Genomic DNA, 24023 nt, shown 5'->3' on the forward strand with positions numbered 1-24023 from the left:
AAAGTGAGGGCTGTGGATGAAAGTAGTAAAAGCTAAGACGCTAAAAATTGCTGGATGTGAAATAAAGTCAAAAACCCCAAATCTACTGCTCGTTCAGTTATAGGTACTGGGCTCTCGTGCTTGGTTTAATCTAAAAATTTCATAATAAAGGCCTAAAAGATTTAATAATTAAGGAAGAGCCTAACTCACAAAGCAACATTAACATTCTCACCTATTTTTACTGTTTTTTTATTTGAAAAGATGTTTCAGAAACATGTTTTAAAACTGTTATCATTATAATCTTTGAAGATCAGATTTTGTTTTTATTTTTTTACATTACCATCCTCATTTATACCTATTTTAAATAGTGTCATAGTACATACTCATTTTATCATAACTATCTTTCATAATTTCTTTTAGGCTGTCACTGAATAGACATTTATTTGTAGAATTATTATTTTTAATGACTATATTAAAATGTACCATAGTTTTTAAGGCCTTCCCTAATTTGGGGTATTTAGGTTATTTTCATGTTTTTGCTCTTATAAGGAATACAGCTTTGAGTTCCTTCCTTCATTTATCTTTTTTCTTCTGTCGAATTATTTCCTTAGGCTAAATTCCTGACTGGAATCACAGGGATAAAGAGCTGGAGCGTGTTAACGGAGCTTCGCATGTATTGCCGTGCTGTTTTCCCAATTGCTACAAGAACATACAGTGTGACCAGGGATCACTGAGGGTCCTGGGTCCCCATGACACCGGCGGTGCGGGAACCACATCGCCAGGACTGGACAGTGTCATTTAAAGAAAAATTATTCTTTTAGTCCACAAAAAACAGTCTATCACACTTACATTAATTTTCATATTCTTAATTAGTCATCAGCCCTCTCTTCTATGGTTTTCAAGCATCGGGATGAATTCCTCTAAATAGCTAGCCTACCCTTCCGTGCTCCCCTGGGCTGCTGGTCACGTGGTCAGCGCTGCGCACAGCCCCTCGCGGCCCATGGTCTGTGGCTCAGTGCCCCCTCTGTCCTCCTCATGAGTTCCTCTCACTCAGGACCCCAGTGCCCTCCGCATGAGCCCAGTGCCGCGCTTTCCTCCCGTGGGTCTTCCCTCCCACCATTGCGCCATCCCCTCCCCCTGCCTTTTCCTGTTTGTGATCTCATTTTGAATGCTTTTTATCCATTCATCTTTTCACCAGATCATTCGATGAGGGTCCTGCTTCTTCGTGGCTTCCATTGTTACACATTTGTCCTCGGGGTTTCATTTATAAATGATGGTGGTGGCAGCCCCTGGCCAGAGTCAGCGCCACTCCGTTGTGTCTCACCTGCCCCTAGCCTGCCCCATCCGTGTTTCTAGAATCCACTCCCAAACCCGCCTCCACGCACTTGCCTCCAAGACGTCTGTCTGGAACTCCCTCTCACTTCTCTCCACATTTTGGATCAGGATTAGTTTCCTTTGCTGGGTAACAGACAAACCTCATACTTAGTGGCTTAAAACCACACACATTTATTATGTTACGATCTCCCCACATCTCTGGCACAGATGGGCTGGGTCCCCTGCTGCCCAGGGTCTCAGCAGATTGAAATCCAGGTGTCCCTGGGCTGCATTCTCATCTGGAGCTCGGGGTCCTGTCTTCCCTCCTTCAGGCAATTGGGAGAATCTGTTTGCTATGGGAGTGAGCTAGCCATTTTCTTGCTGCCGGCCAAGCCCTCCCTCGGCCCCGGAGGCCCCCTCCGGTCCTGGCCATGCCCTGGGCCTCCTCACTGTCCATCAGCTCACCTCTCCTGAGCCGGCAGGAGGATCTCTCGAGTTTGCTGGGGCGGACCCGTGTAAAGCAGCCTTACCACACCAGGGAGGCTGCTCCAGACCCGCCGGCTCACAGGGGGCCCACCAGGTGTGTGCGCCGGGCGGCATCTCGGCCTGCCGGGTCCTGCTCATCCTGTGGCCTCCAATTCAAATGATGCTCTTTCCTGAGCTCTTTTCCCTGTAATGGCTCCCTTGCCTTCTTTGTCCTGTAGTTTCCATCTTCTATCTCCCTCTGCTTCCTGTAAACACACCCGGGAGCCCATGGCGTCGCTCTGGTCTGAACCACACACTGGCCTCGGAGGGGGTGCGACCAGGCGTGCGTTTCGCCTGCGCGGGCTTGCTCCCTGGTGCTACCGGGGTGGCTCTTACTAAGAGTAAGAGTTGTGTTCTAATGGAATCGAGGGCTCCCAGAGGCCTGACACACACTTTCTGAATATTGACAGTCCATGTTTTAAGCAAACCTGCCCATGTAGGAAGCCCCTGGGGGACAGAGACTCTCCCTTCTGTCCTCTGTAACCTGGACCTAGTGGGCTCAGTGTTTGAAGAAGGGCAAGCAAGGATTATGGGAAATAGTACCTCAGAGGCAGGAGCCTGGGCTCAGTGAGCCCAGGAGTTAATCAGAAATGACAGGCGGGGGAGGGAACAGCTCAGTGGTAGAGCACCTGCTTAGCATGCACAAGGTCCTGGGTTCAGTCCCCAGCCCCTCCATTAAATAAATAAATAACCCTGATTACCCCCTCCCCCAAAATGATAAGAGAAATGAAAGACAATACTGGAGAAGTGTGACTCCAGACCGCCCCAGGGCCGGAAGCAAGGAATGTGAGACTGGGGTCCCCAGGATGCCCCCCTGCCCCTCCCCTGCGCCTTGCCTCCGGTGGACCCTCACTCACAGCGCTGGTTGGGTGTCGGGGCGGGGTGGGGGAAGGTGCCCGAAGCGCCTCGTGCTTTCTAACCTGTTGCTTGGTCTCTCCTCCCTGTAGCTGGTGCTCAGGACCGGGTGGGCTGGGCCTGCGGCCTCGGGCTGGAGCGCCTGGCCATGATCCTCTACGACATCCCCGACATCCGCCTGTTCTGGAGCGAGGACGAGCGCTTCCTGGGGCAGTTCCGCGTGGGGGACATCGAGCAGAGCGTGCGCTTCCAGGTACGCGGTGGGAAAACCAGCCTTCAGGAACTGAGGGGGTCGTGTACTTGAAAAGATAATTACTGCACTGAAAGGTAATGTGACTTTGAAAAGAGGCTTAACGAGAGATTCATAAACCCCAGAGGAGATCGTAAACCTTCAGGAATTACATGCGGAGAAAAGGGATTTATCAGGCCTGTTAGTCCAAGCAGAGAACCAACCTTGGGCTTTGTTCACGGCCATTTTATCATAAAATACTCATCTTTTCACTGATGAGACTTTCACAGTTTCGTTTTTCTCATTTAATATAAACACACTGGCTTTCTTATGATGACTGTTTTTCAAATATATATTTTTTTCATCATTTCATTTTCACTCTATATCTTTATATCAAAAGTGTGTCTCTTATAAACAGGGTCTTTTTGTAAACCCAGATGTAATTGGAGTGTTGAACACATCTTACATTTAATGTAATTACATGGGATATTCTTGGGTTTCATTTTATCATCTCTTTAGTTCTTACCTGTTCTCTCCTTTTAAAAATGCATTTGGAAATTGAGGTTTTGTGGGGTTTTTGGTTTTTTTGTTTTTTTTAACTCCGCTTTATTAGCCCTGTTGCTATTTGGTTTCATAATCTTTGTATGATTTTAAGTGGTTCTTCTAGATCACAGTGTGCGTAGTTAGTTCATCACCCTTTACCATGAGTAACTACTACGACTTCATGAAACATTTGAAGACCTTGCAGTGGTGTGATTCTGTTTCCTGCTCCTGTTTCTTGTATCATTATTGTCGTGTTTTACTTCTCTCTGTGTTATAATCCCGCAGAAATTGTTCTTTCTCTTCGCTTCAAATAGCCGATTGTCTTTTAAAGAAATTTAAAACTATGTTGTTTTTTATTTCCCTCAGTATTTACCCCAGTGATTACCGTTCCCTTCTGCCCGTCTTGAGTTTTCCATGTGACCATCTCCCTGACGTCTGAAGAACCTCCTTTACTCTTTGTTACAGCGCAGCATGAATCTTCCCAGCCTTTGTTTGTCTGGAAATGCCTTTGTTTCACCATTATTTTTTAGGAATATTTTCCATGGATATCGGTGTCTAGGTTGCCAGTGTTTGTTCGGTTTTTTTTTTTTTTTCTTCTTGAAATGTGTCATTTAATTTATCTTTTTACTCTGGTTTTTAGCAGGTTGGCTATGTATGATTTTCTGTGTGATTTATCCTGGTTGGGGTCGCACGGTGCTGGATTAGTGTCTTTTTGACTGTCTTGCAAATGCTCATCATATCTCTTCCAACAGTTCGACTCCCTTCCTCCTTTGCTTTGCAGACTGCGACTGCATGTAGGTCAACCATTTGGAATTATGCCGTAAACTCTGGTGCCCAGCGTTTGTTTTTTATTATTGATTTTATTTTTCACTCTGTGCTTTATTTTGGGTAGTTTTCGTTGTCTTATCTTTGGGTTTACCAGTCTTTTCTATTGTGTCCGGTTAACCACTAAGCCCCTCAGTGAGTTAACCATTCCAGATCCTGTGCTCGTCTGTTCTACAGATTTCTATCTGCTTCCTTCGTAGAGTTTTTATTACTCTGATGAAATTCTGCATCTTCCCACCCATCTTGTTTCCCTTCAATTCTTTAGCATGTTCACAATCATGATTTTTAAGTCCTGGTCTGTTATTTCCAGCGTTTATTTCCCTGCTGTTCTCCTGTTAGTCTCCCCTTTCTTCTTAGTTACAGGTCACCTTTCTCCTGCTGCTTCTCTTGTCTTACTTTTTGAGTTGTGTTTAAAAGAACACAGGAGCGGAAGTGAGCGATGCATCCTCAGGAAGCCTTCCCCTTTCCCCGGTCAGGTGGCGAAGGTGATGCGGCCAGCTTTCTCTGTTGTAACCAGGAGTGGGGACCGGATGCCTTGCTGGTGAGACCCGGCCGTGTGGCAGAGCTGGGGTCTGCGAGTGCGGCCGCGAGAGCTCTCTCTGCTTTCCACCCGGTTGCCGGTTTCTTCCACCACTAGCGCTTGCTAAGCAAAGCTGTCCTGAAGGCGAATTGGCTGGCAGTGAGGGCAGGCTGTCCCCGCGTTTTCCAGTCTGCCACACCAGCCAGACTTGGTGATAAAAATTTGGCTCATTTCTCCTAATTCCAGCAGAATTTCTTCCTTAACAGCAGGCAGGCCTTCTGCCCACCCTGCCGAGGGGTGGGGGCAGCCTCTGGGGTCTGCTGCCCGCCGGGCCCCCCTCTCTCCAGGATTTCTTTCCTGCCCACGGGCATCCAGGTCTCTCCAGTATCTTTCATGGCAGGAGAGTTCTAAATTTATTGTTTTCTTATTGTTACAGTGGGATCGATGGGTTTTTTGTGACATTTTGTGTTCTAACCAAAAGTGATACCTCCTGTCATTTATTTAATTTTCTGGTTTCCATCTTTAATGGCCTTAAAAAATCCTATTCAAAAGAAATAAGCAATTAATTTTTATTCTAGCACCAGGTCCTTCTAGGTTGATTTGGAATAAAGCACCATCTAAATGATCAAAAGGATTGGCTATGGATCTAAGTCTTTCTCATTCACTTTTTCATCTATTCGGTCGCTTATTAAATTGGCAGACGTGGATGGAACACTAACCGGCATTGTACAGAGCAGTGGGCTTGACACCGCGGAGGGGCGAGCACAGGTGAATGACACTGTTGCTACCGCAAGTTAGTGGCTTAAGTCCAGTTTTAAGTGTGCTCACAACTGTCTTCTCTTAGGAGACAGAGATACCCGGAGTAGACTATGGCCCTCTTGTATTAAACATCATTTAAAAACATCTTTCCTGCCGTCAAAGCGTAAAACCAGCATCTGCATACCTGCACTGTTACATAACTACGTGGTTGCCTTGTGTAACAAACTTAGGAACTTCAGGTCGGTAGTTAGGGTTTGATGGCTGGAAAAGCACATGTCTGTAAACTGCTTTGTAGAGGATAGATCACAGAGCTGTTTCCTAATTATTCACTTATAATTAGAACCTATCGATCAGGTTCTGCGTGAGTTTCCTATTGCCCGTGTAACAAAGTGCCACAGACCTGGCAGCTGAAAACAGTATGTCTTTATTACTTTACGGTCCTGGGGGTCAGAAATTCACGGTCAGTCGGGGGGCTGGCGCTCAGGGGGCCACAGGGCTGGCCCCTCGGGAGGCCCCGGGGAGAACCCCTCTCCTGCCCTTGTGAGTTTGCCTGTGTGTCACATTGTCTTCTCCCTGAATCTTCGTCCCCTTCTTACAAGGGCCTTTGCGACAAGATAATCTCCATACATCAAGGTCTTTTTGTAATCATATCTGTCAAGTTTTTTTGGATGTAAGGTAGCGTGTTTGCGAGTCCCAGTGTCTAGGACGTGGACATCTTTGAGGGTCAGTATTCAGCCTTGTCTGTTCCATTTTCATCACAGCATACTGCTTGCTGCAGGCCGAGCAGAGCAGACTTTGTCGCTGGGCATCCGCGATACAGATCGGGCGAAAGTGTTAGCAGTTTTAACTCTGTGTGTGGAAGAGCTGTGGTTCTCTGGATGAGGGATTAAGAGGCCCCTTCTTCCATTTCATGTTGTTGGACTGTCTTAAGAAGAGTATTTCACATGACCGCAGTGCTGTGCAGGACCCTCCCGCAGCGGAGAGCGCGGGCACGTGCGGGAAAGGGCTGCCGGCTCTGAGCTCGGGCTTCCCTGGCCCAGAAACCCCGGGGCCACCTGGGAGCCGTATGGTGCGGGGCTGGTGGGGGGCAGGGCTCCTTTCCCCCACCTTCTCCCTCCAGGCCCTCCTGGGCTCTGCTTCAGGCTCTCCTGCCTTCCCTGGCCTCTTCTCCACGTCGTCTCCACGTCTCAGAACCCGTCCGTCCAGCCGTGACCGCACTCCAGCAGGTGCCGGCGCAGTCGGGTTTCTGCCCCCGGGGCTCACTGGGCCTGCCCTTCCTGAGCGCCTTGAGAACCGTCGTTGATTCTAGTGAGTAGGACACTCAGGCTCTAATGTGACTTAGATTTCGGTTTTCATTCTCCGTGTTTTGTGTCTCTCTTTGCTCAGCCTGGGAACTCAGCTGTGGTAACTCTCCTAGTGAGGGACAGAGCTGGGGCTTTCCCTAAAGCTGACTCCGGAGAGCCCCTGACATTGAACTGTGGCCTCCGCTGGGGCACTGTTCTGGGGTCAGTGCGGTGACATGGACAGTTCCGGACTTCAAGTTGTTTCCAGTCTAGAAGAGGAGATGGATTTCAGATCAGGAGATAATCATCAAATAATACAAAGTACACTGATGGGGCCACACATAGGTGAAGGTAGAATTTTCCTGGTACTGACCAGTCCGTGTGGAGGTCAAAATTTTCCTTTTTTTTTTTTAATCCTGTTTTGCTACTTAATTCTCTAAATCCTTCCGCATCTCCCCAGAATTGTACTAGGACTTGAGCCTGTGATTACTTGCTAATCTCCAGGGCTTAGAATAGCCCCTAGATCTGGTTTCGCTGTCATTCCCAGAAGTGTTTTCTGATAGAGACTTAACGCAGGATTGTGCAGTGTCTCCACATTCTGTTCCCAGATAAATCCGGCTGGGAGAATCCCATCAGCTCCACTCTGCTGCAGTGAAATTGGTGGCTCTCAAATGTTTTCACTACTTCCATGAGCATTTTTCCCATCTCAAAAAGAAAAAGGCACATAAATATTTGTCTTTTTCTGGAAAGGGGATGTTGATCCCAGAAGAAAGTAGCAGAGGAAGAAGCAGGGAAGATGACCAGATGCGGGACTTTTGCACGTGCCTTGGGGTCACTGGTGACCGCCAGGTGCGGAGAGGTGCAGTGGGTGAGAGGGGACCCGCTGGTCGCGGGCGTCACCGCAGCGCTGAGGTGTAAAGCGGTCACAGCAGAGCCTGTCGTCAGTGAGCTCTGTGCCCACGTCAGCCGCTGCCTCTGTTTCCGCCACCGCCGCGACCGCCGTGACCGCCGTGACCGCCGCCAGCCTAGGCCGCCCTGAGCACAGCGGCCGCAGTCCTGGTGTTCCTGGTCCGTGTGCCGCGGGTTCCATCCTCAGCCTTGGCAGCATCGACATCACATCCCAGCCTTCGGATGCGAGGACATTTCATTGAGCCGCAGTCCACTGAGTCCTCTGGATTGTGGCCCCGTCTTCAGACTGGGGCCTCTGCCATCAGAGGCCTGTGGATTTGTGATTAATTTTTATTTTTGTGAACGGTGGGTCTGGTGGTACATTTGCATATTTTGAGAATCGCCACCACAAATGTCTTTCTTGTTTACGGCACTTGGGAAAAAATAACAATGAGTCCTCGGCATCTCCTCCCGCAGCTGGTTGCGCTGTGGATCGGAAGGGTGTATTACGCCACCTTTGTGTGGACACACACCCAGTCTCCGTCTTACAGCTTCTTGGCCATTAACCTGATGCAAATGTGCAAGGACTTCCTGTTCTTCAGCAACGCGTTAAACCTTAGATCCTGCCGACGCCTATGAAAGTTGACCCATTAGGTGCAGTGTGTTTAGGAGAAGGTCTGAGGAGAGGAGGTGTTTGGTATTTCTAGCTCCGGAACCACTGGGGTAAGTTTATAGTGCACGGGATCATTTAAATCAGATCCTAGTAGCTGATGGATCACAAGTTAAAACTTAATTATCTTTCATACCGTATGTGTATGTCTAACTATCACCTTAAAATCTATACAGTTCTGATTTGTCAGTTACACCGCCATAAAGCTGAGGGGAAAGTTGCAGTTTAAAAGGAGATCCTCGGAATAGAGACCTGCTGCCGCGGGGAGAAGGAACTCGTCGATCAGGCGGTGGCGGAGGGGCCGGTGGGCTTTCCCGGGTGTGGAGGGGGAGGGACTGTTGCAGGACAGCCGTCCGGATGCTTTGCTTCAGCCAAGGAAGGCCCTGCTCACGTGGTTTACGTGAGAGGCTCAGAGCAGGAGGCCTTCAGCGACACCAGGGCTCTAGATCGTGGAGTGTGTTTTCTCTCCAGCTTGAGCGGCAGCAGCAGGAGCGTTAACCAGGACCTCATACCACAAGGTGCAGAGGCAGGAAACAGAACCCCCTTGTTTCCTTTCTAAGCGTGAAGAAGAGGAGGCTTGTCACATCTCCTTTTCGAGGGAGTTGGTTGGTCTGTGACGTTAGCCTGCTGTTTTTTGGCGTTTCTCCTGAGCTCTTAGAGTAAGGCTTCTGCTCTTGCGTTATTTCACCACCGGCCGTGCCCAATGTGGATGACGGGCCCTTTCGGCAGGGCCCTCTCTTGCTCCTGCAGGCATCAGTATGAGGACACAGCCACCCAGGAAACGGGCTGATGGGCCGCTGGGAAAGCTGTCTCAGCCTCACGTCTTTTACCTTCCGCTTCCCAGTGCTTGACATCATCCCTTAGACTTTGCTTCCTTTAATCTAACGGCTGTGGGTATTTTTTTCTCTGCTTGAAACTGAGCACAGAAATCAGGGTCCTCATGGCACATCCAACTAAATTAACTATATTGGCCAGATGTTAACCTCTAGGGGACTCAGCCTGGGACTGAGAACCTCGGAGTTAGCGAAGAATAGCCAGTGTTGATCAGAGCCATTTCAAATGGAAAATTCATGGTTTTTAATGAATGTTCTGGGGACCAAATAAAATCAAAATAATTTACCCTACTAAATTATCGGTCAGGAAAGGTAAGTGTGGTTGTTCTGTGTCTCTGATTTGCCTCATCCGGTACTGAAGGAAAAGCAAATCTCTTCCTTTTTTGATTAGGGATGTGCTCTGCGTCTGTACTCGGAGGATGAGAGGAGCAGTTGGGTTCATATGAAACTTAACGTTGGCCTGTGTGTAGACAGAGAAATGAGAACTGCTTCGTGATGACATCATCGCACAGCCTTTCAGACTGTGCGTTTCAGTTGGCATTTTTTGTGTATGATCTGGTGATCTTGAAAGTGAAGAATGGTTAAATAAGCAGTAATTTATATGGTGGATAGCTTAATTATTCTTTCTATCACTTGGCTGAGTAATGAATCCAATGTTTTCTTTTATTCTGAGGGAAGAATTTATCTTCTCAAGGGCCTCCCTGTGAGATTTGTAAATTATAATTATAGGCTGTAATTCGCGGCCAAGGAGAGTGGATTATAAATAAATGACCCTTGTAGCATCCATTCAGCAGAGTTTGAACTCCTGGTTAACTGCTGTTTGAGAACCAAGTAGATGTTCTGTATTTATTTTTATTCATTTTTAAAATGATGAAATAGTCGGAACATACAAGCATATATCTCCCGATTGGGTTTGCTAATAACACAGAACTGTGCACCCTCCACCCAGCGACCACGCTGGGATTTGCCGCAGAGCCTCGTAAAGAAGAAAAGCATTCAAAATGCACTTGACACACCGTGCTTCCCTGAGGACCCCCTTCCCGCTTCCCCCTCCCGGAGGTGACTGCTGACTTCATTTGGAGGTTCGCCGTCCTCGTGTGATTTCCGCATTTACGTTTGTCCAAAAACAGTTTGTAGATTTGCTTCCAAATGTACATTAAATGGCAGCAGTAGTTAAAAAACAGCGGTTCAGAGAGGTTTTATGAGTCATTTGATGAGCATGTTCTGAAGTTTATATGGAGATGCAGAGAGCCAGGCATGGCCAGATAACCACGTTGAAGCGTCTGCTTGTTCTGATGTCAGGTCTCCCTTGAAAGCTGCAGTCACTGTGGCAGTGAGCTGATGCCGTGTGGACACCGGGGCCCAGGGAAGGCAGCCGGGAGCCCGGAAACACACCTCTGTGTGATTTCTGGGCTGTGGGGCAGGTGGGAGGAGGAGACGTCTGCGCAATGGAAGCCGGGATAATTGAGTATCCACAAGGAAAAGATGAAACTTGACCCCGTACCCCTCATTATTCAAAAATGAATTCCAGGGGGTTTGCAGATCTAAGTGGGAAGGCAATTTATTAGCTGCTGACTTTGAAAAAGTTGTTTTACCGTGAGTGATTCTTTGATTCTTGTTGGAGTAAATTGAACTGGGGAGATTGAACTAAATGAACTATGGTAATGTAAAATTAAAACCTAATTAAGTGTCTGATCTTGAAAGTTTTGAAATAAGTATTTATTTAAAGTGGTTGCTGTAGTTTTTTTGTGAAAAGCCTTCTATCAGATTAGGGATGTTTCCTTCTATTTCCAGTTTGCGTAAGAATTTTTATCATAAATGGCTATTAAAATTGATCAAACCCTTTCTTATAGTTTGAGGTGATCTCATGACTTTTTGGCTTTATTCAGTTAATGGAGCGACATATAGTGATAGTGTTTTGGATGTTAAAACAACCTTCTGTTCCTGAAATATAATTTGGTTGGGATATATTATCATTTTTATATATTTCTGGATTTGATTTGTGAAGATTTGATTCGGATTTTTAAATCTGTATTCAGGGGTGAGAGAGGTCTGTAATTTTCTGTGTTTCTTATGCCCTTAATAGGTTTTGATGTTAAGATTATGCTCTCCTCACAAAAACTAATTTGGAAGTATTTCCTTTTTTGGTTCTCTGGGTTTTAAAGATTGACATTATTTCTTTCTGAAGTGTTTTATCATATTTACGAGTGAAGTCTTCTGGGCCTGGCTTTTTCTTGTGGGAAATTTTAAACCGCAGATTAAATTTCTTTGTGGTTATCAGGCTGTTCAGATTTTTTTATTTTGTGTTGGTTTGATAAACTTTTTCCCCTAGGAATTTGCGTATTTCCTCTAACTTTAAAATGTATTGGCATAAAATTGTAATATTCTGTTATTATCCTGAAATTTTAAAAAAGCTTTTTTAAAAAAAATTAGTCAAGAGTTGAGTACATTACTAACATTTTTATCAAATTCTGTGTTCACCTTTTTTTCCCCGCAGAGCCTTCTCTTAGGGTTTGTTTTTCTTCTTAATGATGTACATCCTTTGAATATTTTTCCTGTGAAGAATTACAAGAGGTAAACTCTTGTGGTCTCTGTATATCGGAAAATGTCTTCACGTTGCCTCATTCTTGAGTGTTGACGTAGCGGGGCCTGAAGTTCCGGGAGGGCAGTCGTTCCCCTGTGGCGCCTTGAAGACACCGCTTCTGACCTCCGTTCTGCGAAGTCTCCCGGTGACCGCAGTGCTATTTCTTTGCAGACGATGATTGTCTTGGGTTGTGCTTAAGCCTCCCTCTTCACACTTGTCACCCTCCCGTTTTACTCGGATGCATCTTGGCATGGACTTGTCGTTATTTATCCCACTTGGTGCCTGAAGGTTTCTTTCCTTCCACCCTCGGAGCGTCTGCGTTGTTGTTGCAGAGTGGTTCCCCTCAGTCCGCTCCCTCCCTCCCCCTTTTCTGGGTCTCCTGGTGTCTGTGGGAGCATCTTCATTATCAGCCATATGTTGTAACTATTCTTCGGTATTTTTTATTTATTTGTCCTCCTGTTTTAGTGAATTTTTTAGTATTTTCTACCAATTCAATCATTTTCTCCAAGTTTTTTTTAATTTAATAACTTCTTATTTCTAAGATCACTAATTTGTTCCTTTTCCTCTCTACCTTTGTGTTTCATTTCTGTCTGGTTTTGTTTCCTAACTCCTTGTGTTTTTAAATGGTTGTTACTACGCTGAGAAATCTGAATATCTTCATTTTGCTTATTTTAAAGTCTTCAGCTATTTTATGATGTTAATTTTATCTAAAGTGAGTCCATATTATGATTGTCGATTTAGTTGGCTGTGTTTCTGGGTATTATAAGTTTTCAGTGTTTCAAAAATCTGGCTTTGCAAGCTCACCTTGAACAACGTTCATTTTCCCCCCATTTTGAAAAATCGTGGCTGCTCTGCTCATCCCTCCTTGTCCACCAGCCTGTGTGGCCTCCGTGCGCCCCAGGTGACAACTGGTCTTTTAATGGTGGGAGTTTGGATTCAAAAGACTGTATCGTCTTCCTTCTGTTTCCCTGGCCCACAGCTTCCTAGCAGCAACGGGGTGATTCAAAGCCTGAACCAGAGCAGCTTCATGACAGGAAGTTGAAACGAGACCACGGAGCAATAATTTTCTTAACATTCAGGTCTTTGGATGAGTCTCCTTGTTCACCAGAAACCTGGTGATGAGGCCTGTGTCTGTGTGGGTTACTGGCAGCCATTTCCCTGCCCTGATGTTTGTTGACACAACTCACTTCCCCACATCCATCCAGGCTTCTGAACTGTGAGTAGCTCTGCCTTCCTTCTACGAAACCCACAAAGCAGACTTTTATGTGAGTGAGTCAAATTGATATTCTTAAAGCGACATCTTGACTCCACTCTAAATATATTATACATATTATAAGTAATTTTAGGTAATATAGAAATTTGTGTTCTATATAAATTATTATAGAAAATGTATCTATATAATATTTTAAATTTGGGTAAAATAATATGAAATTTGCCATATAATAATTTTAGATTAAGCGGCAATAAGTACCCTCATGTTCTTGTGCGACCATCACCACCATCCGTCTCTAGAACTTCTCACCATCCCAGACTGAACTCTGCACCCGTGATGTAATTATTCCCCAGCCCCCTATCTCATGGCCCCTGGAACCCACCACTTCACTCTCTGGCTCTGTGAATCATAAAGGGACCCCATACACATGCGTCTTTTTGTGACACATTTTATTTATCCATTCATCTGTCGATGGATACTTGAGTTGCTCCCACCTTTTGGCTGTTGTGGAATAATGCTACTGTGAACCTAGATACGTGAGTATCTCTTCAAGGCTCTGCTTCTAATTCTTTCGGGGAATATTTCCTATATACCCAGAAGTGGAGTAGGTGGATCATAAAACAATTCTGTTTTTAACATTTTTTGTCGAACTGTCATACTGTTTCCCACCACGGCTGCGGCATTGTGTGTCCCACCAACAGAGCAGCGGAGTGTGTTTCACTTTCCCCACATCCCTGCCAGTATTTTCTCTCGTGTTTGAACGATGGCCGTCCTCGTGGATGTGAAGTTGCATCTCACTGTGGTTTGGGTTTTCGTCTCTCTAATGATTTGTGATGCTGAGCATCTTTTCTTGCGCTTACTGACCGTTTGTGTATCTTCTTTGGAGAAGCGTCTATTCTAGTCCATTTTTCAGTCAGGTTGTTCGGGGTTTTTTTGTTGTTTTTATATATTGTAAAAAGTAAATCTTTTGCAGATTTGGCCATCATGGTGCTGGCAACACGTTAGTGGCATTACAGACCACGGTCGTCAAACAGCATGGTTGAAAATTCAGTGTGCCACACCGAAGCCATCCCTGACTGCAAGGTCACTGGTCCTATTTGCGTGTGCTTTTCTCAGTCCATTCTTTGTTGTCTCTCTGTATTTTTCTAGGCACATCTGTGTTTTGAGGGCAGCCCGGTGCCATGGCTTTCGGTAGGTCTCGTATATCAAGTTTCCTACAGTTCAGACAGCAGGTGGAAGAGGAGTTCTGTTCTCGCCGTCTTTGCGAATCGTGCATGCAGTTTCTGACACACCGGTCACATGAGCCCCCAGCATCGCGTCTGAGTGTGTGTTTGGAGCGAGTTGATCTGGGATTCAGAAGCCTTGGGCCGCAGGACTGGCAGGCAGGCACTAGGCTTCTTTGCCTTGGGCTGCCCACCTCAGCGCGGAGTCACTGGGTCTCTGCGCTGGTGAAGTAAGTCCAGCCCGGGACTCCCAGGCCGTTCCACGGTCTGTGATGCCAAGAAAGCGAGGAGGATTTCTGTGTCTCCTCCGCCCACCCCAGATGCACTGCTGCTCCTGGCAGTCACTTGGACTTCATTTTGCCAGTTGAAAAAAAATTGCTGGTCATGGAAAGAGGTTATAACTGTTCCTGGGCCCTTATCCCTCAGAAAAGTCCTGTCAGAAATACCTCAATATTAACTACTATATAAAAAAATAGATAAAACCCAAATTTCTCCTATTTAGCTTGCTGTTTTTTTCTTTGTGACACTTTCTCTCACTCCGTCCCTCTTTTAATATGTGGTTCGGATCCAGGTTAGGATGTCAACATAGCAAGAGGGAACTGGTCCCAGGCTGTGTGGAATCCACAAAGGGAGTTCTTCCCCTGCTGGTTATTGAGACCCTAGTCCATGTGTATGAAATGTGGCAGGATTTTCTCAAACACAAGAGCATTATCAGCTATTCACTCATAAACCTCTGAGCATCTGCTCTGTGCCAGGCGCTGTACCGGCCACTGTAGATGCAGGGATGGTCCCTGCCCTCGGGTAGCTCATGCACTAGCGGAGGAGACGTTGCCATGGTGACGTGCTCCGATGAAGGTCCCCGGAGTCTGGACTGAGTGGGAGGCCTGGAGGCACGACCCACCCGTCGTCTGGGGCTGTGCTCAGTGTTTTTATAGGGAGTGCTCTGAGACCAAAGAGGGTGTGGACAAGGGCGGGCTCTAGGGTGTGAGGACTGGGGTGTGGATTTTCTCTGGAAGGCAGTGAGCAAGGTACCAGATGTCTTCATCATCAGGTGTCCATTTTAGATGATCCCAGTTCTGAAAATAGGAAGGGTGGGCCGGGGCCACAAAGCGAGGACTTTGCTCCAGGCCTAGTGCGGTGACGCGGGAAGAAGTGATGTGAGATTGCAGAGGGCATCGGTGGAGAGACTAGAAGGCAGGGTTTGGGCTCGAGACATTTTAGGAGACACACCTGGAAGGCCTTGGGTCCTGGTGTGTGCAGACGCCGCGACCATGTAGTTTGTCACGTAAGTTGAGACTTGCCCCCTGTGACAGTTGAGGAGGTCTGCTCGTAACTGCACTTGTGCAGACTCGTGCTGACCTGGGCAGGCTGGGTGTTTAAACACCTTAGGTAAAGGTGTGTGAGAAAGAGGAGGAGTCTTCGGGTTCTGGCTTTGGGGGCTGGGTTGATGGGAAACAGGAGGGAAAAGCAGAATCCGATCTGGAGCATTTACCTGAGAGGAGACATTTAAACCCGATTCGCCAGCCTCGCCTGCACTGCACACTCGCTTTCTGTTGTGGCTGTCTCTGCCAGTGCTGCTCTGTTTGTCTTCGTTGGCACAGACGGTCCTCGGTGCGGGCGTGGCTGCAGGTGTGTCCATGCCCGCGTGACCGCTCAGGCCGAGGCAGAAGTTAGACATTGGAGCAGGGCCGTCTGCTGTGGAAGGTGAGCCGGAGCTGCGTTCTGCAGGGCGGGCCAGCATCCCAGGCGGCCCAGGGCGGGGTGAGACGGATGTGGGCGTGTCGCTACCCAGCGAGACACAGTTGGTGAGTGAGTCCAGTGTTGGTGCTGGGGAGTCGTTCAAAAGAAGACAGTGTGTGAGGGCCAAGCAGCGAGATCCGGATGACCAGAGGACCACGTTAAGAGGGGGCGGGGATGGAAGGCGGCAGAGGCACCGGCCTTCAGTGGTGCCCGCTCAGCCGGGTGCACTGCTGACGTCACTGTCTGAAGATGCTCTCAGCTCTTGAACTTTGTTTGAGGACAGTTACATAAACGCCAGTCGTCATTGAAGGCTAGCGACCAATTACTACGGGGGGGGGGGGGGCAGAGAATGGGAAGGACGGTGGTTTTAAGGTTTGGAGATCTCTTCCAGAACAATTCTGTATGTTAAGTGGAACATATTTTTTCCTTGACCAAGACTGAAAAGTGGAAGCAAAAAACAAATCAAAACCAAATATTCTGGTAAAATCTATCCACGTCTGAATGTTCGGAAGCTCTTCCCAGGGTGTATTTTGTTGGAGACGTGAGGACACGAGCAGAAAAGGTGGCAATGAAGATTGGTTGCATTGTTTGTCTAAAGCTTCGGCAGCCTCGAATATTACAGCGTGCCCTCTGCATCCCCGGGGATGACTAAAAGCCGTAGCATCTCCTTTTCTCGCTCTTAGTCTTGTATTACCATAAATTTCGCATCTTCGGAAGGTGATTCAGTTGCCCTCTTCCCAGACACTGCAGATTTCTAGTGTTAGAGGATTCCTCCTTCTCCCCCAGGTTCCCAATTATCACCTTGTTAGCTGCACACCTGCTTCACAGAAAATTGCGCGGTGCCATTTAACCTTTGAAAAGAAAAAAAAGAGAGAGTGGAAAACACACCTCGTTAATCAGTGAATTCAACCTCAAAGAAAGTGATGTCTCTGGGTGTGGGCCTTGAGCGGCTGCTGAAGGGAGATCCAAATTATGTTAATAGATTCTAGAACCAGCACGAGAAAGATGACTGGCAGGCCCCCGGCATCGGGGCGCGCGTCTGCCCTGTCCCAACTGCTGGCGTTTTCAGCTCCAGACCAGAGGTCAGGCCTGGCGAGCAGACTGCTCTTCCTGTCCATCTCTGCACACCTCTTTCTGGAGGAGGCAGCTCCTCCGCTGTGTCATTCTGAAATCATTCTCTAATCGCCTCATCTCTGCTTAGCTGTATTTCCCAGCGTAGAAGGAATGCACAGAGTCGCCGGCTGTTTCATTTTCAGATTTCCCCCGAAGATGTGGTAACTTAACACCTAAATGGTTATTTATTTATGATAAATAAGTGGTTATTTATTTATGATACACTTACGCCGCATCTAATAAAGGCAGACATGCCTCCGTTAGTATGCGAGGTGAAGCAGAATGGGCGTCCGCTGGAGCTGTCCACGGTGTTCCACGATCAGGCTCTGACTGCGCCTTTCTTGCAGGGCTGCCATGGAAGTGCTGCCTCGGCCTCCCCGTTGTGTTGTAGCAGGACCATCAGGTCCATTTGCCCCCCGTGTTGAGGGCAACAGCTTTGATCACTAGGTTGACATAATGTCCGCCATATTTCTCTACCAGGAAGAGCTGTTCCTTCTCCCCGACTTATTTATTTATTCATTCAGTTGTTCACATAGGATAGACTTAGGGCTTCTTATTTTAGTCAATGAATTTTACTCCATTATTATCATTTTTTATTGTGAACCTCTCATTTCCCCAAATTTGGCTGGTGAGAGCCCCTTCGGGCTGGCTCCTAAGCCCTTTTGATGTGTCTCTGTGAGTCTTAGACAACTTTTGTGTTATCTGGGCTGATTGGAATGTTCTGTATCTTCATGGCTGGGTTCCAAGAGTGTATCACCTCCATCGCGACCCATGAAAATGTGCAGTTACGATCTGTGCATTTCACATACCTATATGTTACCCCCAGAACAGACTGAAAAAATACTGCCCTCTAGTCACTAGGGTCTCCTTTAACAATGGTGTGGGTGAGTAATTCTGAACCCATCTTCTGTTTGTTCTTGCTTGAGCAAAAGGGTAGGTAATACTGAGGGTTATGCGAGTCTTGCTTCTCACTATTGAAGAAAAGAGTTACAGACACAGAGAAGGAAAGGCAAGAACGCTAGACTGGAATCAGACGAACTGTATTTTTTTAGGTAGAAAATACAAATGTGTGTGTGTGTTCTTCTCCCCTCCCCAGCTCTGCCCACTCTGCGGGCCCAGAAGCAGTGATAGACGGCATCGGTGAGCACCCCGGTGCCCGGGTCTTGGTTTTTAAGCACCATCCTCCACTAAAAGGAGGCAGCGTTCCTCGTGGAAAAGACCGAATCTGCGGCCAGAGCAGGGGAACTGTACGTACACGAGCCTGGAAGGTGGTGTTAAACTTGGCGTGATTCTGTCGTATTTTTTCTCTGTGGTCATTGCTGAAGTATAGAATTGCATTCGCTTCTTCCATTCAGCTGCTTGCTAAGTCTGTAGGGACGCAAGCCCGTGGAGCCTTTGTGGGAGCAGAGACCCGGAGAGCAGGAGATGCTGATATCAAGGGGTGCTTTGGAAGAAAAGGCAGTTTGATGGCCATTGTATGTCTTGTCGTTCCCTCTTGAAGCTGTTCGTCTTTTTTTATTAATTGAAGTGTAGTTGATTTACAGTGTTGTGTCAGTTTCTGGTGTGCAGCATAGTGACTCAGTTACACGTACATATTCTTTCTCATTATAGGTTGTTATGAGATATGGACTAAGGTTCCGTGTGCTGTACGGTAGGACTTTGTTGTTGCTGTTTTATATATGGCGGTCAGTATCTGCAGTCTGGTCACACTCCTCTCCTTTGGAGGAGAATGAATAGTGGACAGGTCGTCTGGTGGCTGCCTGGCCTGGCATCTCTGCCCTCAGCACGTTTGGTGTCCAAGAGCCATTCCCGGCCAGTGTCCCAGCACCCCTGCTCCCCGACCCGCCTGGCAGCTCGGGCCATGGCCTGTTCCCACTGGGTGGGGCCACCACCTGCGGAGGCGCCCTGGACTCTGGTGGGATTCTGCTCAGACACCTTCGCAACCCCCAGGCTGCCTTCTGCTCCTCCAGCAAATGACCACGCAGAAACCCACGTGCAAGGCAGGGTGTGGGGGGACGGTGGACTTCATTACCTCTCGGGTCAAAGAGAGATTCAAAGCTAAACTAAAAATACTGTTAGGGCACGACCTCTGGAGCCAGACCACCTGCATAAGCCCCGGCCGTCCTGCGTACAAGCTGTAGGGTTTCTCTGGACTCGTTTTCTCACCTGTAAACGGGCAGTAATATTAACTCCTACTCGCAGGAGAGCATTGCTGTGAGGAGCACGCCGTTTAACTGTACGTAGTATTTTTAGCACAGTGCCTGATATAGACCAGTGTTACGTCGGTCTTGACTATTCTGTCAGTAAATGTCAGTGTATTCATGTATTTAAATGAACATAGTAAGTTCTGTGTATACACCCTTCTCCTGCCACGTGAGAAGCTGCTAAATTTACTTTAAGGTAAAGGTACTCCCCAATTTTTAGAGCTCTTACTTTTTGTCAGCATGACTTTGCCCACAAGAAGGAAAAATCATGAGGTTTTAATGCCTTTTCTCCGGGTTCAGCCGGAGGACCAGGCTGTTTTTCCCCCAAGCCAGTGTTCTTTTGCTTGTTTCAACATCCTTCCCTCCTTAGTGGAGGGCATGTGCGCTGAGCATCTGTGAGCGGCGCTGGATGTCGTGTTGAAGCACTGTTGATTTCTCTGTGGTTATTTCTTTCCTATAAACACGTAAATAATCACCAGGCAACACTATCACTCACTGGTGACACAAATAAGACTTAATATACCTGCAAGTCTATTCAGAAACAAAATTGCATTTAAAAAAATACTGTCCTCTCGCTGGGACTCAAATCTTCATCCTCTTCTTTGCCTTTTTTTTTTCCTGCCTTTGATTTCATCTACTTTTTCTCTGTCATAAGTTAGTACTCATAGGAAGAAAGGGTGGAGTTCGTTCAAGACAATTTGTTTTTCTGGGTTATGTTACCTTCATTTCTTGTTTGAAGAAACCGAGGCCCCAAGGTGTGTCTACTGTACTGAATAGTCCAGTCAAACAGGAAGGCCACCCCCAGAAACCGGGTAGCCCTGTGCTGAAACCTGCACTCACCCAAAGCCCAGACCCCCAGATGGCCAGCAGCATTGTCCCCCTGTGGTGCTACAGCCAGAGGTTTATTCTTTCTAAACCTCAGTTTCCTCTCCTGTAAAATGGGTATAATATCCCCCAGACTCGCATGGCAGGAGTAACTGAGACCTTGCATGTGGAAATCACTTTGCGTGCAGGGCTAGGACTGGACAGTGCTCTCAGATGTGAGTCACCACTGTGCTCCTGGAGACCACCATTCACGCTGTGAAAGCTGAGAAAGCCCTTCGGGTCCAGGTAGCCCTTTCACTTCCAAACGGAGTGCTGGTTCCATCTCCGCTAAGATGCACAGACATATGAAGTATCTATCAACACGTGCAATTAGTGGAGAACTTGGGTGGCCAGACCCACTCTCGTTTAGTATAAAGGATACACAGAGCCATTGGGACAGTGGTCCACTCATTGGTTCTGGAAAGTTATCCCTCAACGTGCATGGAATTATTAAGCCAAGTATTTGGAATCCTAGCAGCGTGGCCGAGTTGACAGAAGTCAAAAAAGGACACGGTTGTTTGGAAGGTCTGCAGCCTCTGAGTGTGCAGGGTGACGAAGAAGAGAGGCCATCATCAGGGCTGGCTCTGCTATTCTCCATCTGTGTACTGGGGGTCGGGTTCGTGTCCAGTGCTGGGAGGGCTCCTGCCTTGGGGAGCACTGGCACCCCCGGGGAGAGAGAGGCTTCCAGAACGTGACCAGGACTGCCAAAGAAGTTAAAACAAAACACACAACACAACAAACAAAACCAAGGAGAAGAGAGGGAGCCCTTTAGATGGTCTACATTTTGCTTTTTATTTGAAAAAACAGTCACCTGTCTCGCCTGCCAGCACTGCTGCTGGAGTCACAACCAGTGTTGTTGACAGGGTCCCGCAGGGCACCGCGCGGGCATCTCGCAGGCGGGCTGCCAGCCAGGGGTGCGTGAGGAAGCTGGGCTTCTCTGCTCTGCGCTCTGGAACCCTCCTCTGGCTGGCAGCTGCTTTGTGAGAACTGCGGCTGCTCTCAGTGCCAGAGAGGGAGAGAGATGGCGGCGGCAGGGCCATGTGCCCTGCTGGGCACGCAGGCTCTCGCTCCCCAGGGCACTCTTCCAGGACCACAGTGAGATGCTCCCCGTCCCGGTTTCTTCCTGGAAGTTGGCATCAGAACCAGATGCGAGCATCGTTGCTGCACGTAATGAGTCCCTTTATTCAGGACTGATGTTCCCACAGTGACAGTGCCAAGTACTGTCCACACATTTCTACCATCTCTATGACAACACAGAGAATGGACTCAGGATATCCCCGTTTTATGGATGAGGAAACTGAGATTTAGAGAATGCAGAAATCTGCCCTAAGTTATCCAACTGTCAGGATGAACCATGTGAAACTGCTTTTGGGGGTGGGAGTCAGAACAGCCAGCCACACCAGTTTCCTGTGAGTGGTTCCATCTGACCATCTGGCCGGGCCTTGGTTACCGGACGGCTCCAGGCTTGTGCACGTGGACTGATGTAAAGCTGTCCATGGCCAGGCTGCCTCTAATCAGACTCCATCCACTGGAGAAAAGACCTTTACCAAAAGTAGAAAAAACTTTGGGGGGGACAATCTTGTAACAAAACAGGGTGGTCCTTTATGTTAAAATGTGAGGCTTCTGATGTCATTCTGACCCGAGAGCACTCCACCTTGCAGGCTCTCTGGTGTGATGTGTTATATGTTCTGTAACATATACATGTTACATGTTAGTTAGCGTCTGATTCCTGGAGTGTTTTCAGAGCAGGGTGACCAGTGATGGGCACTTAGAGATGTTTGAGGCCTGTGACAGCAGTGCTTAGTAAGGCCCTGGTCCATCCATCGCTGGACCAGTGACACTCAAAACAAACATCTTACCAATGAAAGAGTGTTCCCTGGGCCCAAAACATGATCCCCGCACTCAAAAAAAAAAAAAAAAAAAAAGTCACTGTGAAAACAAAGTGGTGAAGTGTTTCGGCGTGCTGAATCCATCACTGTTCTTCCATAGTGATTAGAATCTGTAAAAGGAATGAAATTAAAATAAAGGACACTTCTGGCAAGGTTATGTTCCCAGTTAAGTCTCAGGCCTCAGGAGGGTCAGTTCAGGCCCCAGTGTTTATGGAGCTCCCGTGGTGCGTGCAGCTGGATGAGGCCATGTGGAAGAAATACATATGCCTCTGTGTGCCCTCCAGTGCCTCAGTTTCCCCATCTGTAAAATGGATGAAGATGAAGACGGCTTTACTTCTAAGCGATTTCATTTGTACAACAGTTTAAACTCTTCCAGTGAAATGGGGATGCCAGTTAAATTACTAATAAATCAAATTGTTCCATAACAGAAGCCAGCCCACTCACTCTCTCCTTTATTTATAGACTTGTTTGTTTGTCCTTATCGCACGCCTCCAGGCACTGTTCTAAGCACTTTACATAAACCCTATGAAATGGATACTATTAATATCCCCATCTTACAGAGGAGGAAACCAAGACCCAGAAAGGACCCACCATGGGCCCCGGGCCCTCGCTCTGAGAGTAGACACTGGAGCCAGGTCTGAATGCAGGCTTTCGGGTTCCTGCCGCCAGTGAGCACGTGACAGCCCTGCCGTCCGATCTGGGCCCAGGCAGGTGGCCGTTGTCACTGGGGAAGCCTGCGTTGGCGGGTTCTCTTTTGTGTCCCTAAATGTGAGGCCTTCTGAGGAAATTACTGCTTCTGCCTCAGGGTTCAATAGCTTTTCCATCCAATTTGTGGTGCAGTTCAGAAGCAGAAAGGTGGATTTTTCCAGGAGATGTCTCTGTTTCTGTTGGGAACAGCACCAGCTTGGCCCTGCTTCCTTGGCTGCCCCTCCCCCTCCCCCTGCGTGTGCAGGCGAGGGTCCCCGGGAAGAAGTGGGAGGCAGGGTCCGCCCGCTCCCGTCCACTGTGGATGCCACCCCGCACCAGAATTCCACTCCCCCCCCCTTCCTTTTACTTTCATGAGCCCGTTCATCCAAGCTGTAAGGCGGACATAGCAGAGTTCAGCAGGCTCTCTGGCAGAGCTGAGCATCACATGCGCCGTCAAGGCAGACAGGCAGCCGTCCATTCCCATCTGCATCCTCAAGTGCTTATTACCCTCTGCATAGGAATGGCATGTATTTTCAAAGAGGTTTTAAACGTCTTTTTGTAATGAATTTCTCCTTCCTCCCCGATGCGTGTGAGCACGTGCACGTGTGTGTGTGTGTGTGTGTGTGTGTGTGTGTGTTTCCAGTGTGTCCTTTGCAGAAAGATCGTCTTAGGTTCTGCAGTGACACATTTCCTTGATGGTTATTTTATCAGCATGGTCTTTTTTCTCAACCTTCCATAGATATGTATCTGCCTCCAAATAGCATTTAATGAAGAGGTGTTTGAAATAAATCTCTGAAAACAAAAGCTCCTTTATCCATCATCTGCGCGGAGAGCAACCAGGGATGCTCATCTGTAAAATGCATAATTAGAACCCGAGGACCATGTGTGTGCACAGGCCCGAGCGTGGGTAGATATCGATGGTGTTAATAAAATCCTGGTTTCGGTTCCTTCTCCTCTGATCAGAATAAGAATTAGGTTACATGGAAACCAAATGATGAGAGGCAGCAGACGGAAGAGAAATGCATTATTTTTGTTACTGTAATAGCCTCCTTCCAATACTCTTTCTCATTCCAAAACATGGCGCCAGGGGTCTTTAGGAATAACTACATGTGAAAAGAAAGCAGAGTTTTGTGGGAGAAATAAACATTTACTTTTTTGTAGAATAAAAATAAAAGCCTGTATCTTTTTTAAGGCTGTTGGTCCTTAGGATTGGCTCCTTGATGTATTCAAGTCCTAGTAATCACAATAAAACTAAGCCATGTTATTCAGAAGCCTCGTTATGA

At 47.5% G+C, this 24023-nt stretch overlaps 1 protein-coding gene and 1 long non-coding RNA gene across 7 annotated transcripts in view; both read left to right on the forward strand.

Moving 5' to 3' along the window:
* Positions 1–740, forward strand: part of LOC141574189 (uncharacterized) — a 73737-nt gene extending 72997 nt beyond the window's left edge. The window contains exon 3 of the long non-coding RNA XR_012500925.1: positions 591–740. This is a non-coding gene — a long non-coding RNA (uncharacterized LOC141574189). The remainder of the gene's footprint in view (positions 1–590) is intronic.
* Positions 1–24023, forward strand: part of FARS2 (phenylalanyl-tRNA synthetase 2, mitochondrial) — a 247342-nt gene that overhangs the window by 104422 nt on the left and 118897 nt on the right. For 5 of the 6 annotated variants that reach the window (XR_012500924.1, XR_006719611.2, XM_045505625.2 and 2 more), the window contains one exon: positions 2766–2926. Coding sequence is in view for 3 of the 6 variants with exons in the window: in XM_045505625.2 (XP_045361581.2) it covers positions 2766–2926 (161 nt within the window). In the remaining 3 variants the exon portion in view is untranslated. Of the gene's footprint in view, positions 1–2765; positions 2927–18192; positions 18344–24023 lie in introns of all 6 variants that reach the window. The other variant, XR_006719612.2, reaches the window with a different exon arrangement.

This window comes from Camelus bactrianus, chromosome 20 (genome assembly GCF_048773025.1).
Source record: "Camelus bactrianus isolate YW-2024 breed Bactrian camel chromosome 20, ASM4877302v1, whole genome shotgun sequence".
In the NCBI taxonomy this organism is placed as follows: Eukaryota; Metazoa; Chordata; class Mammalia; order Artiodactyla; family Camelidae; genus Camelus; species Camelus bactrianus.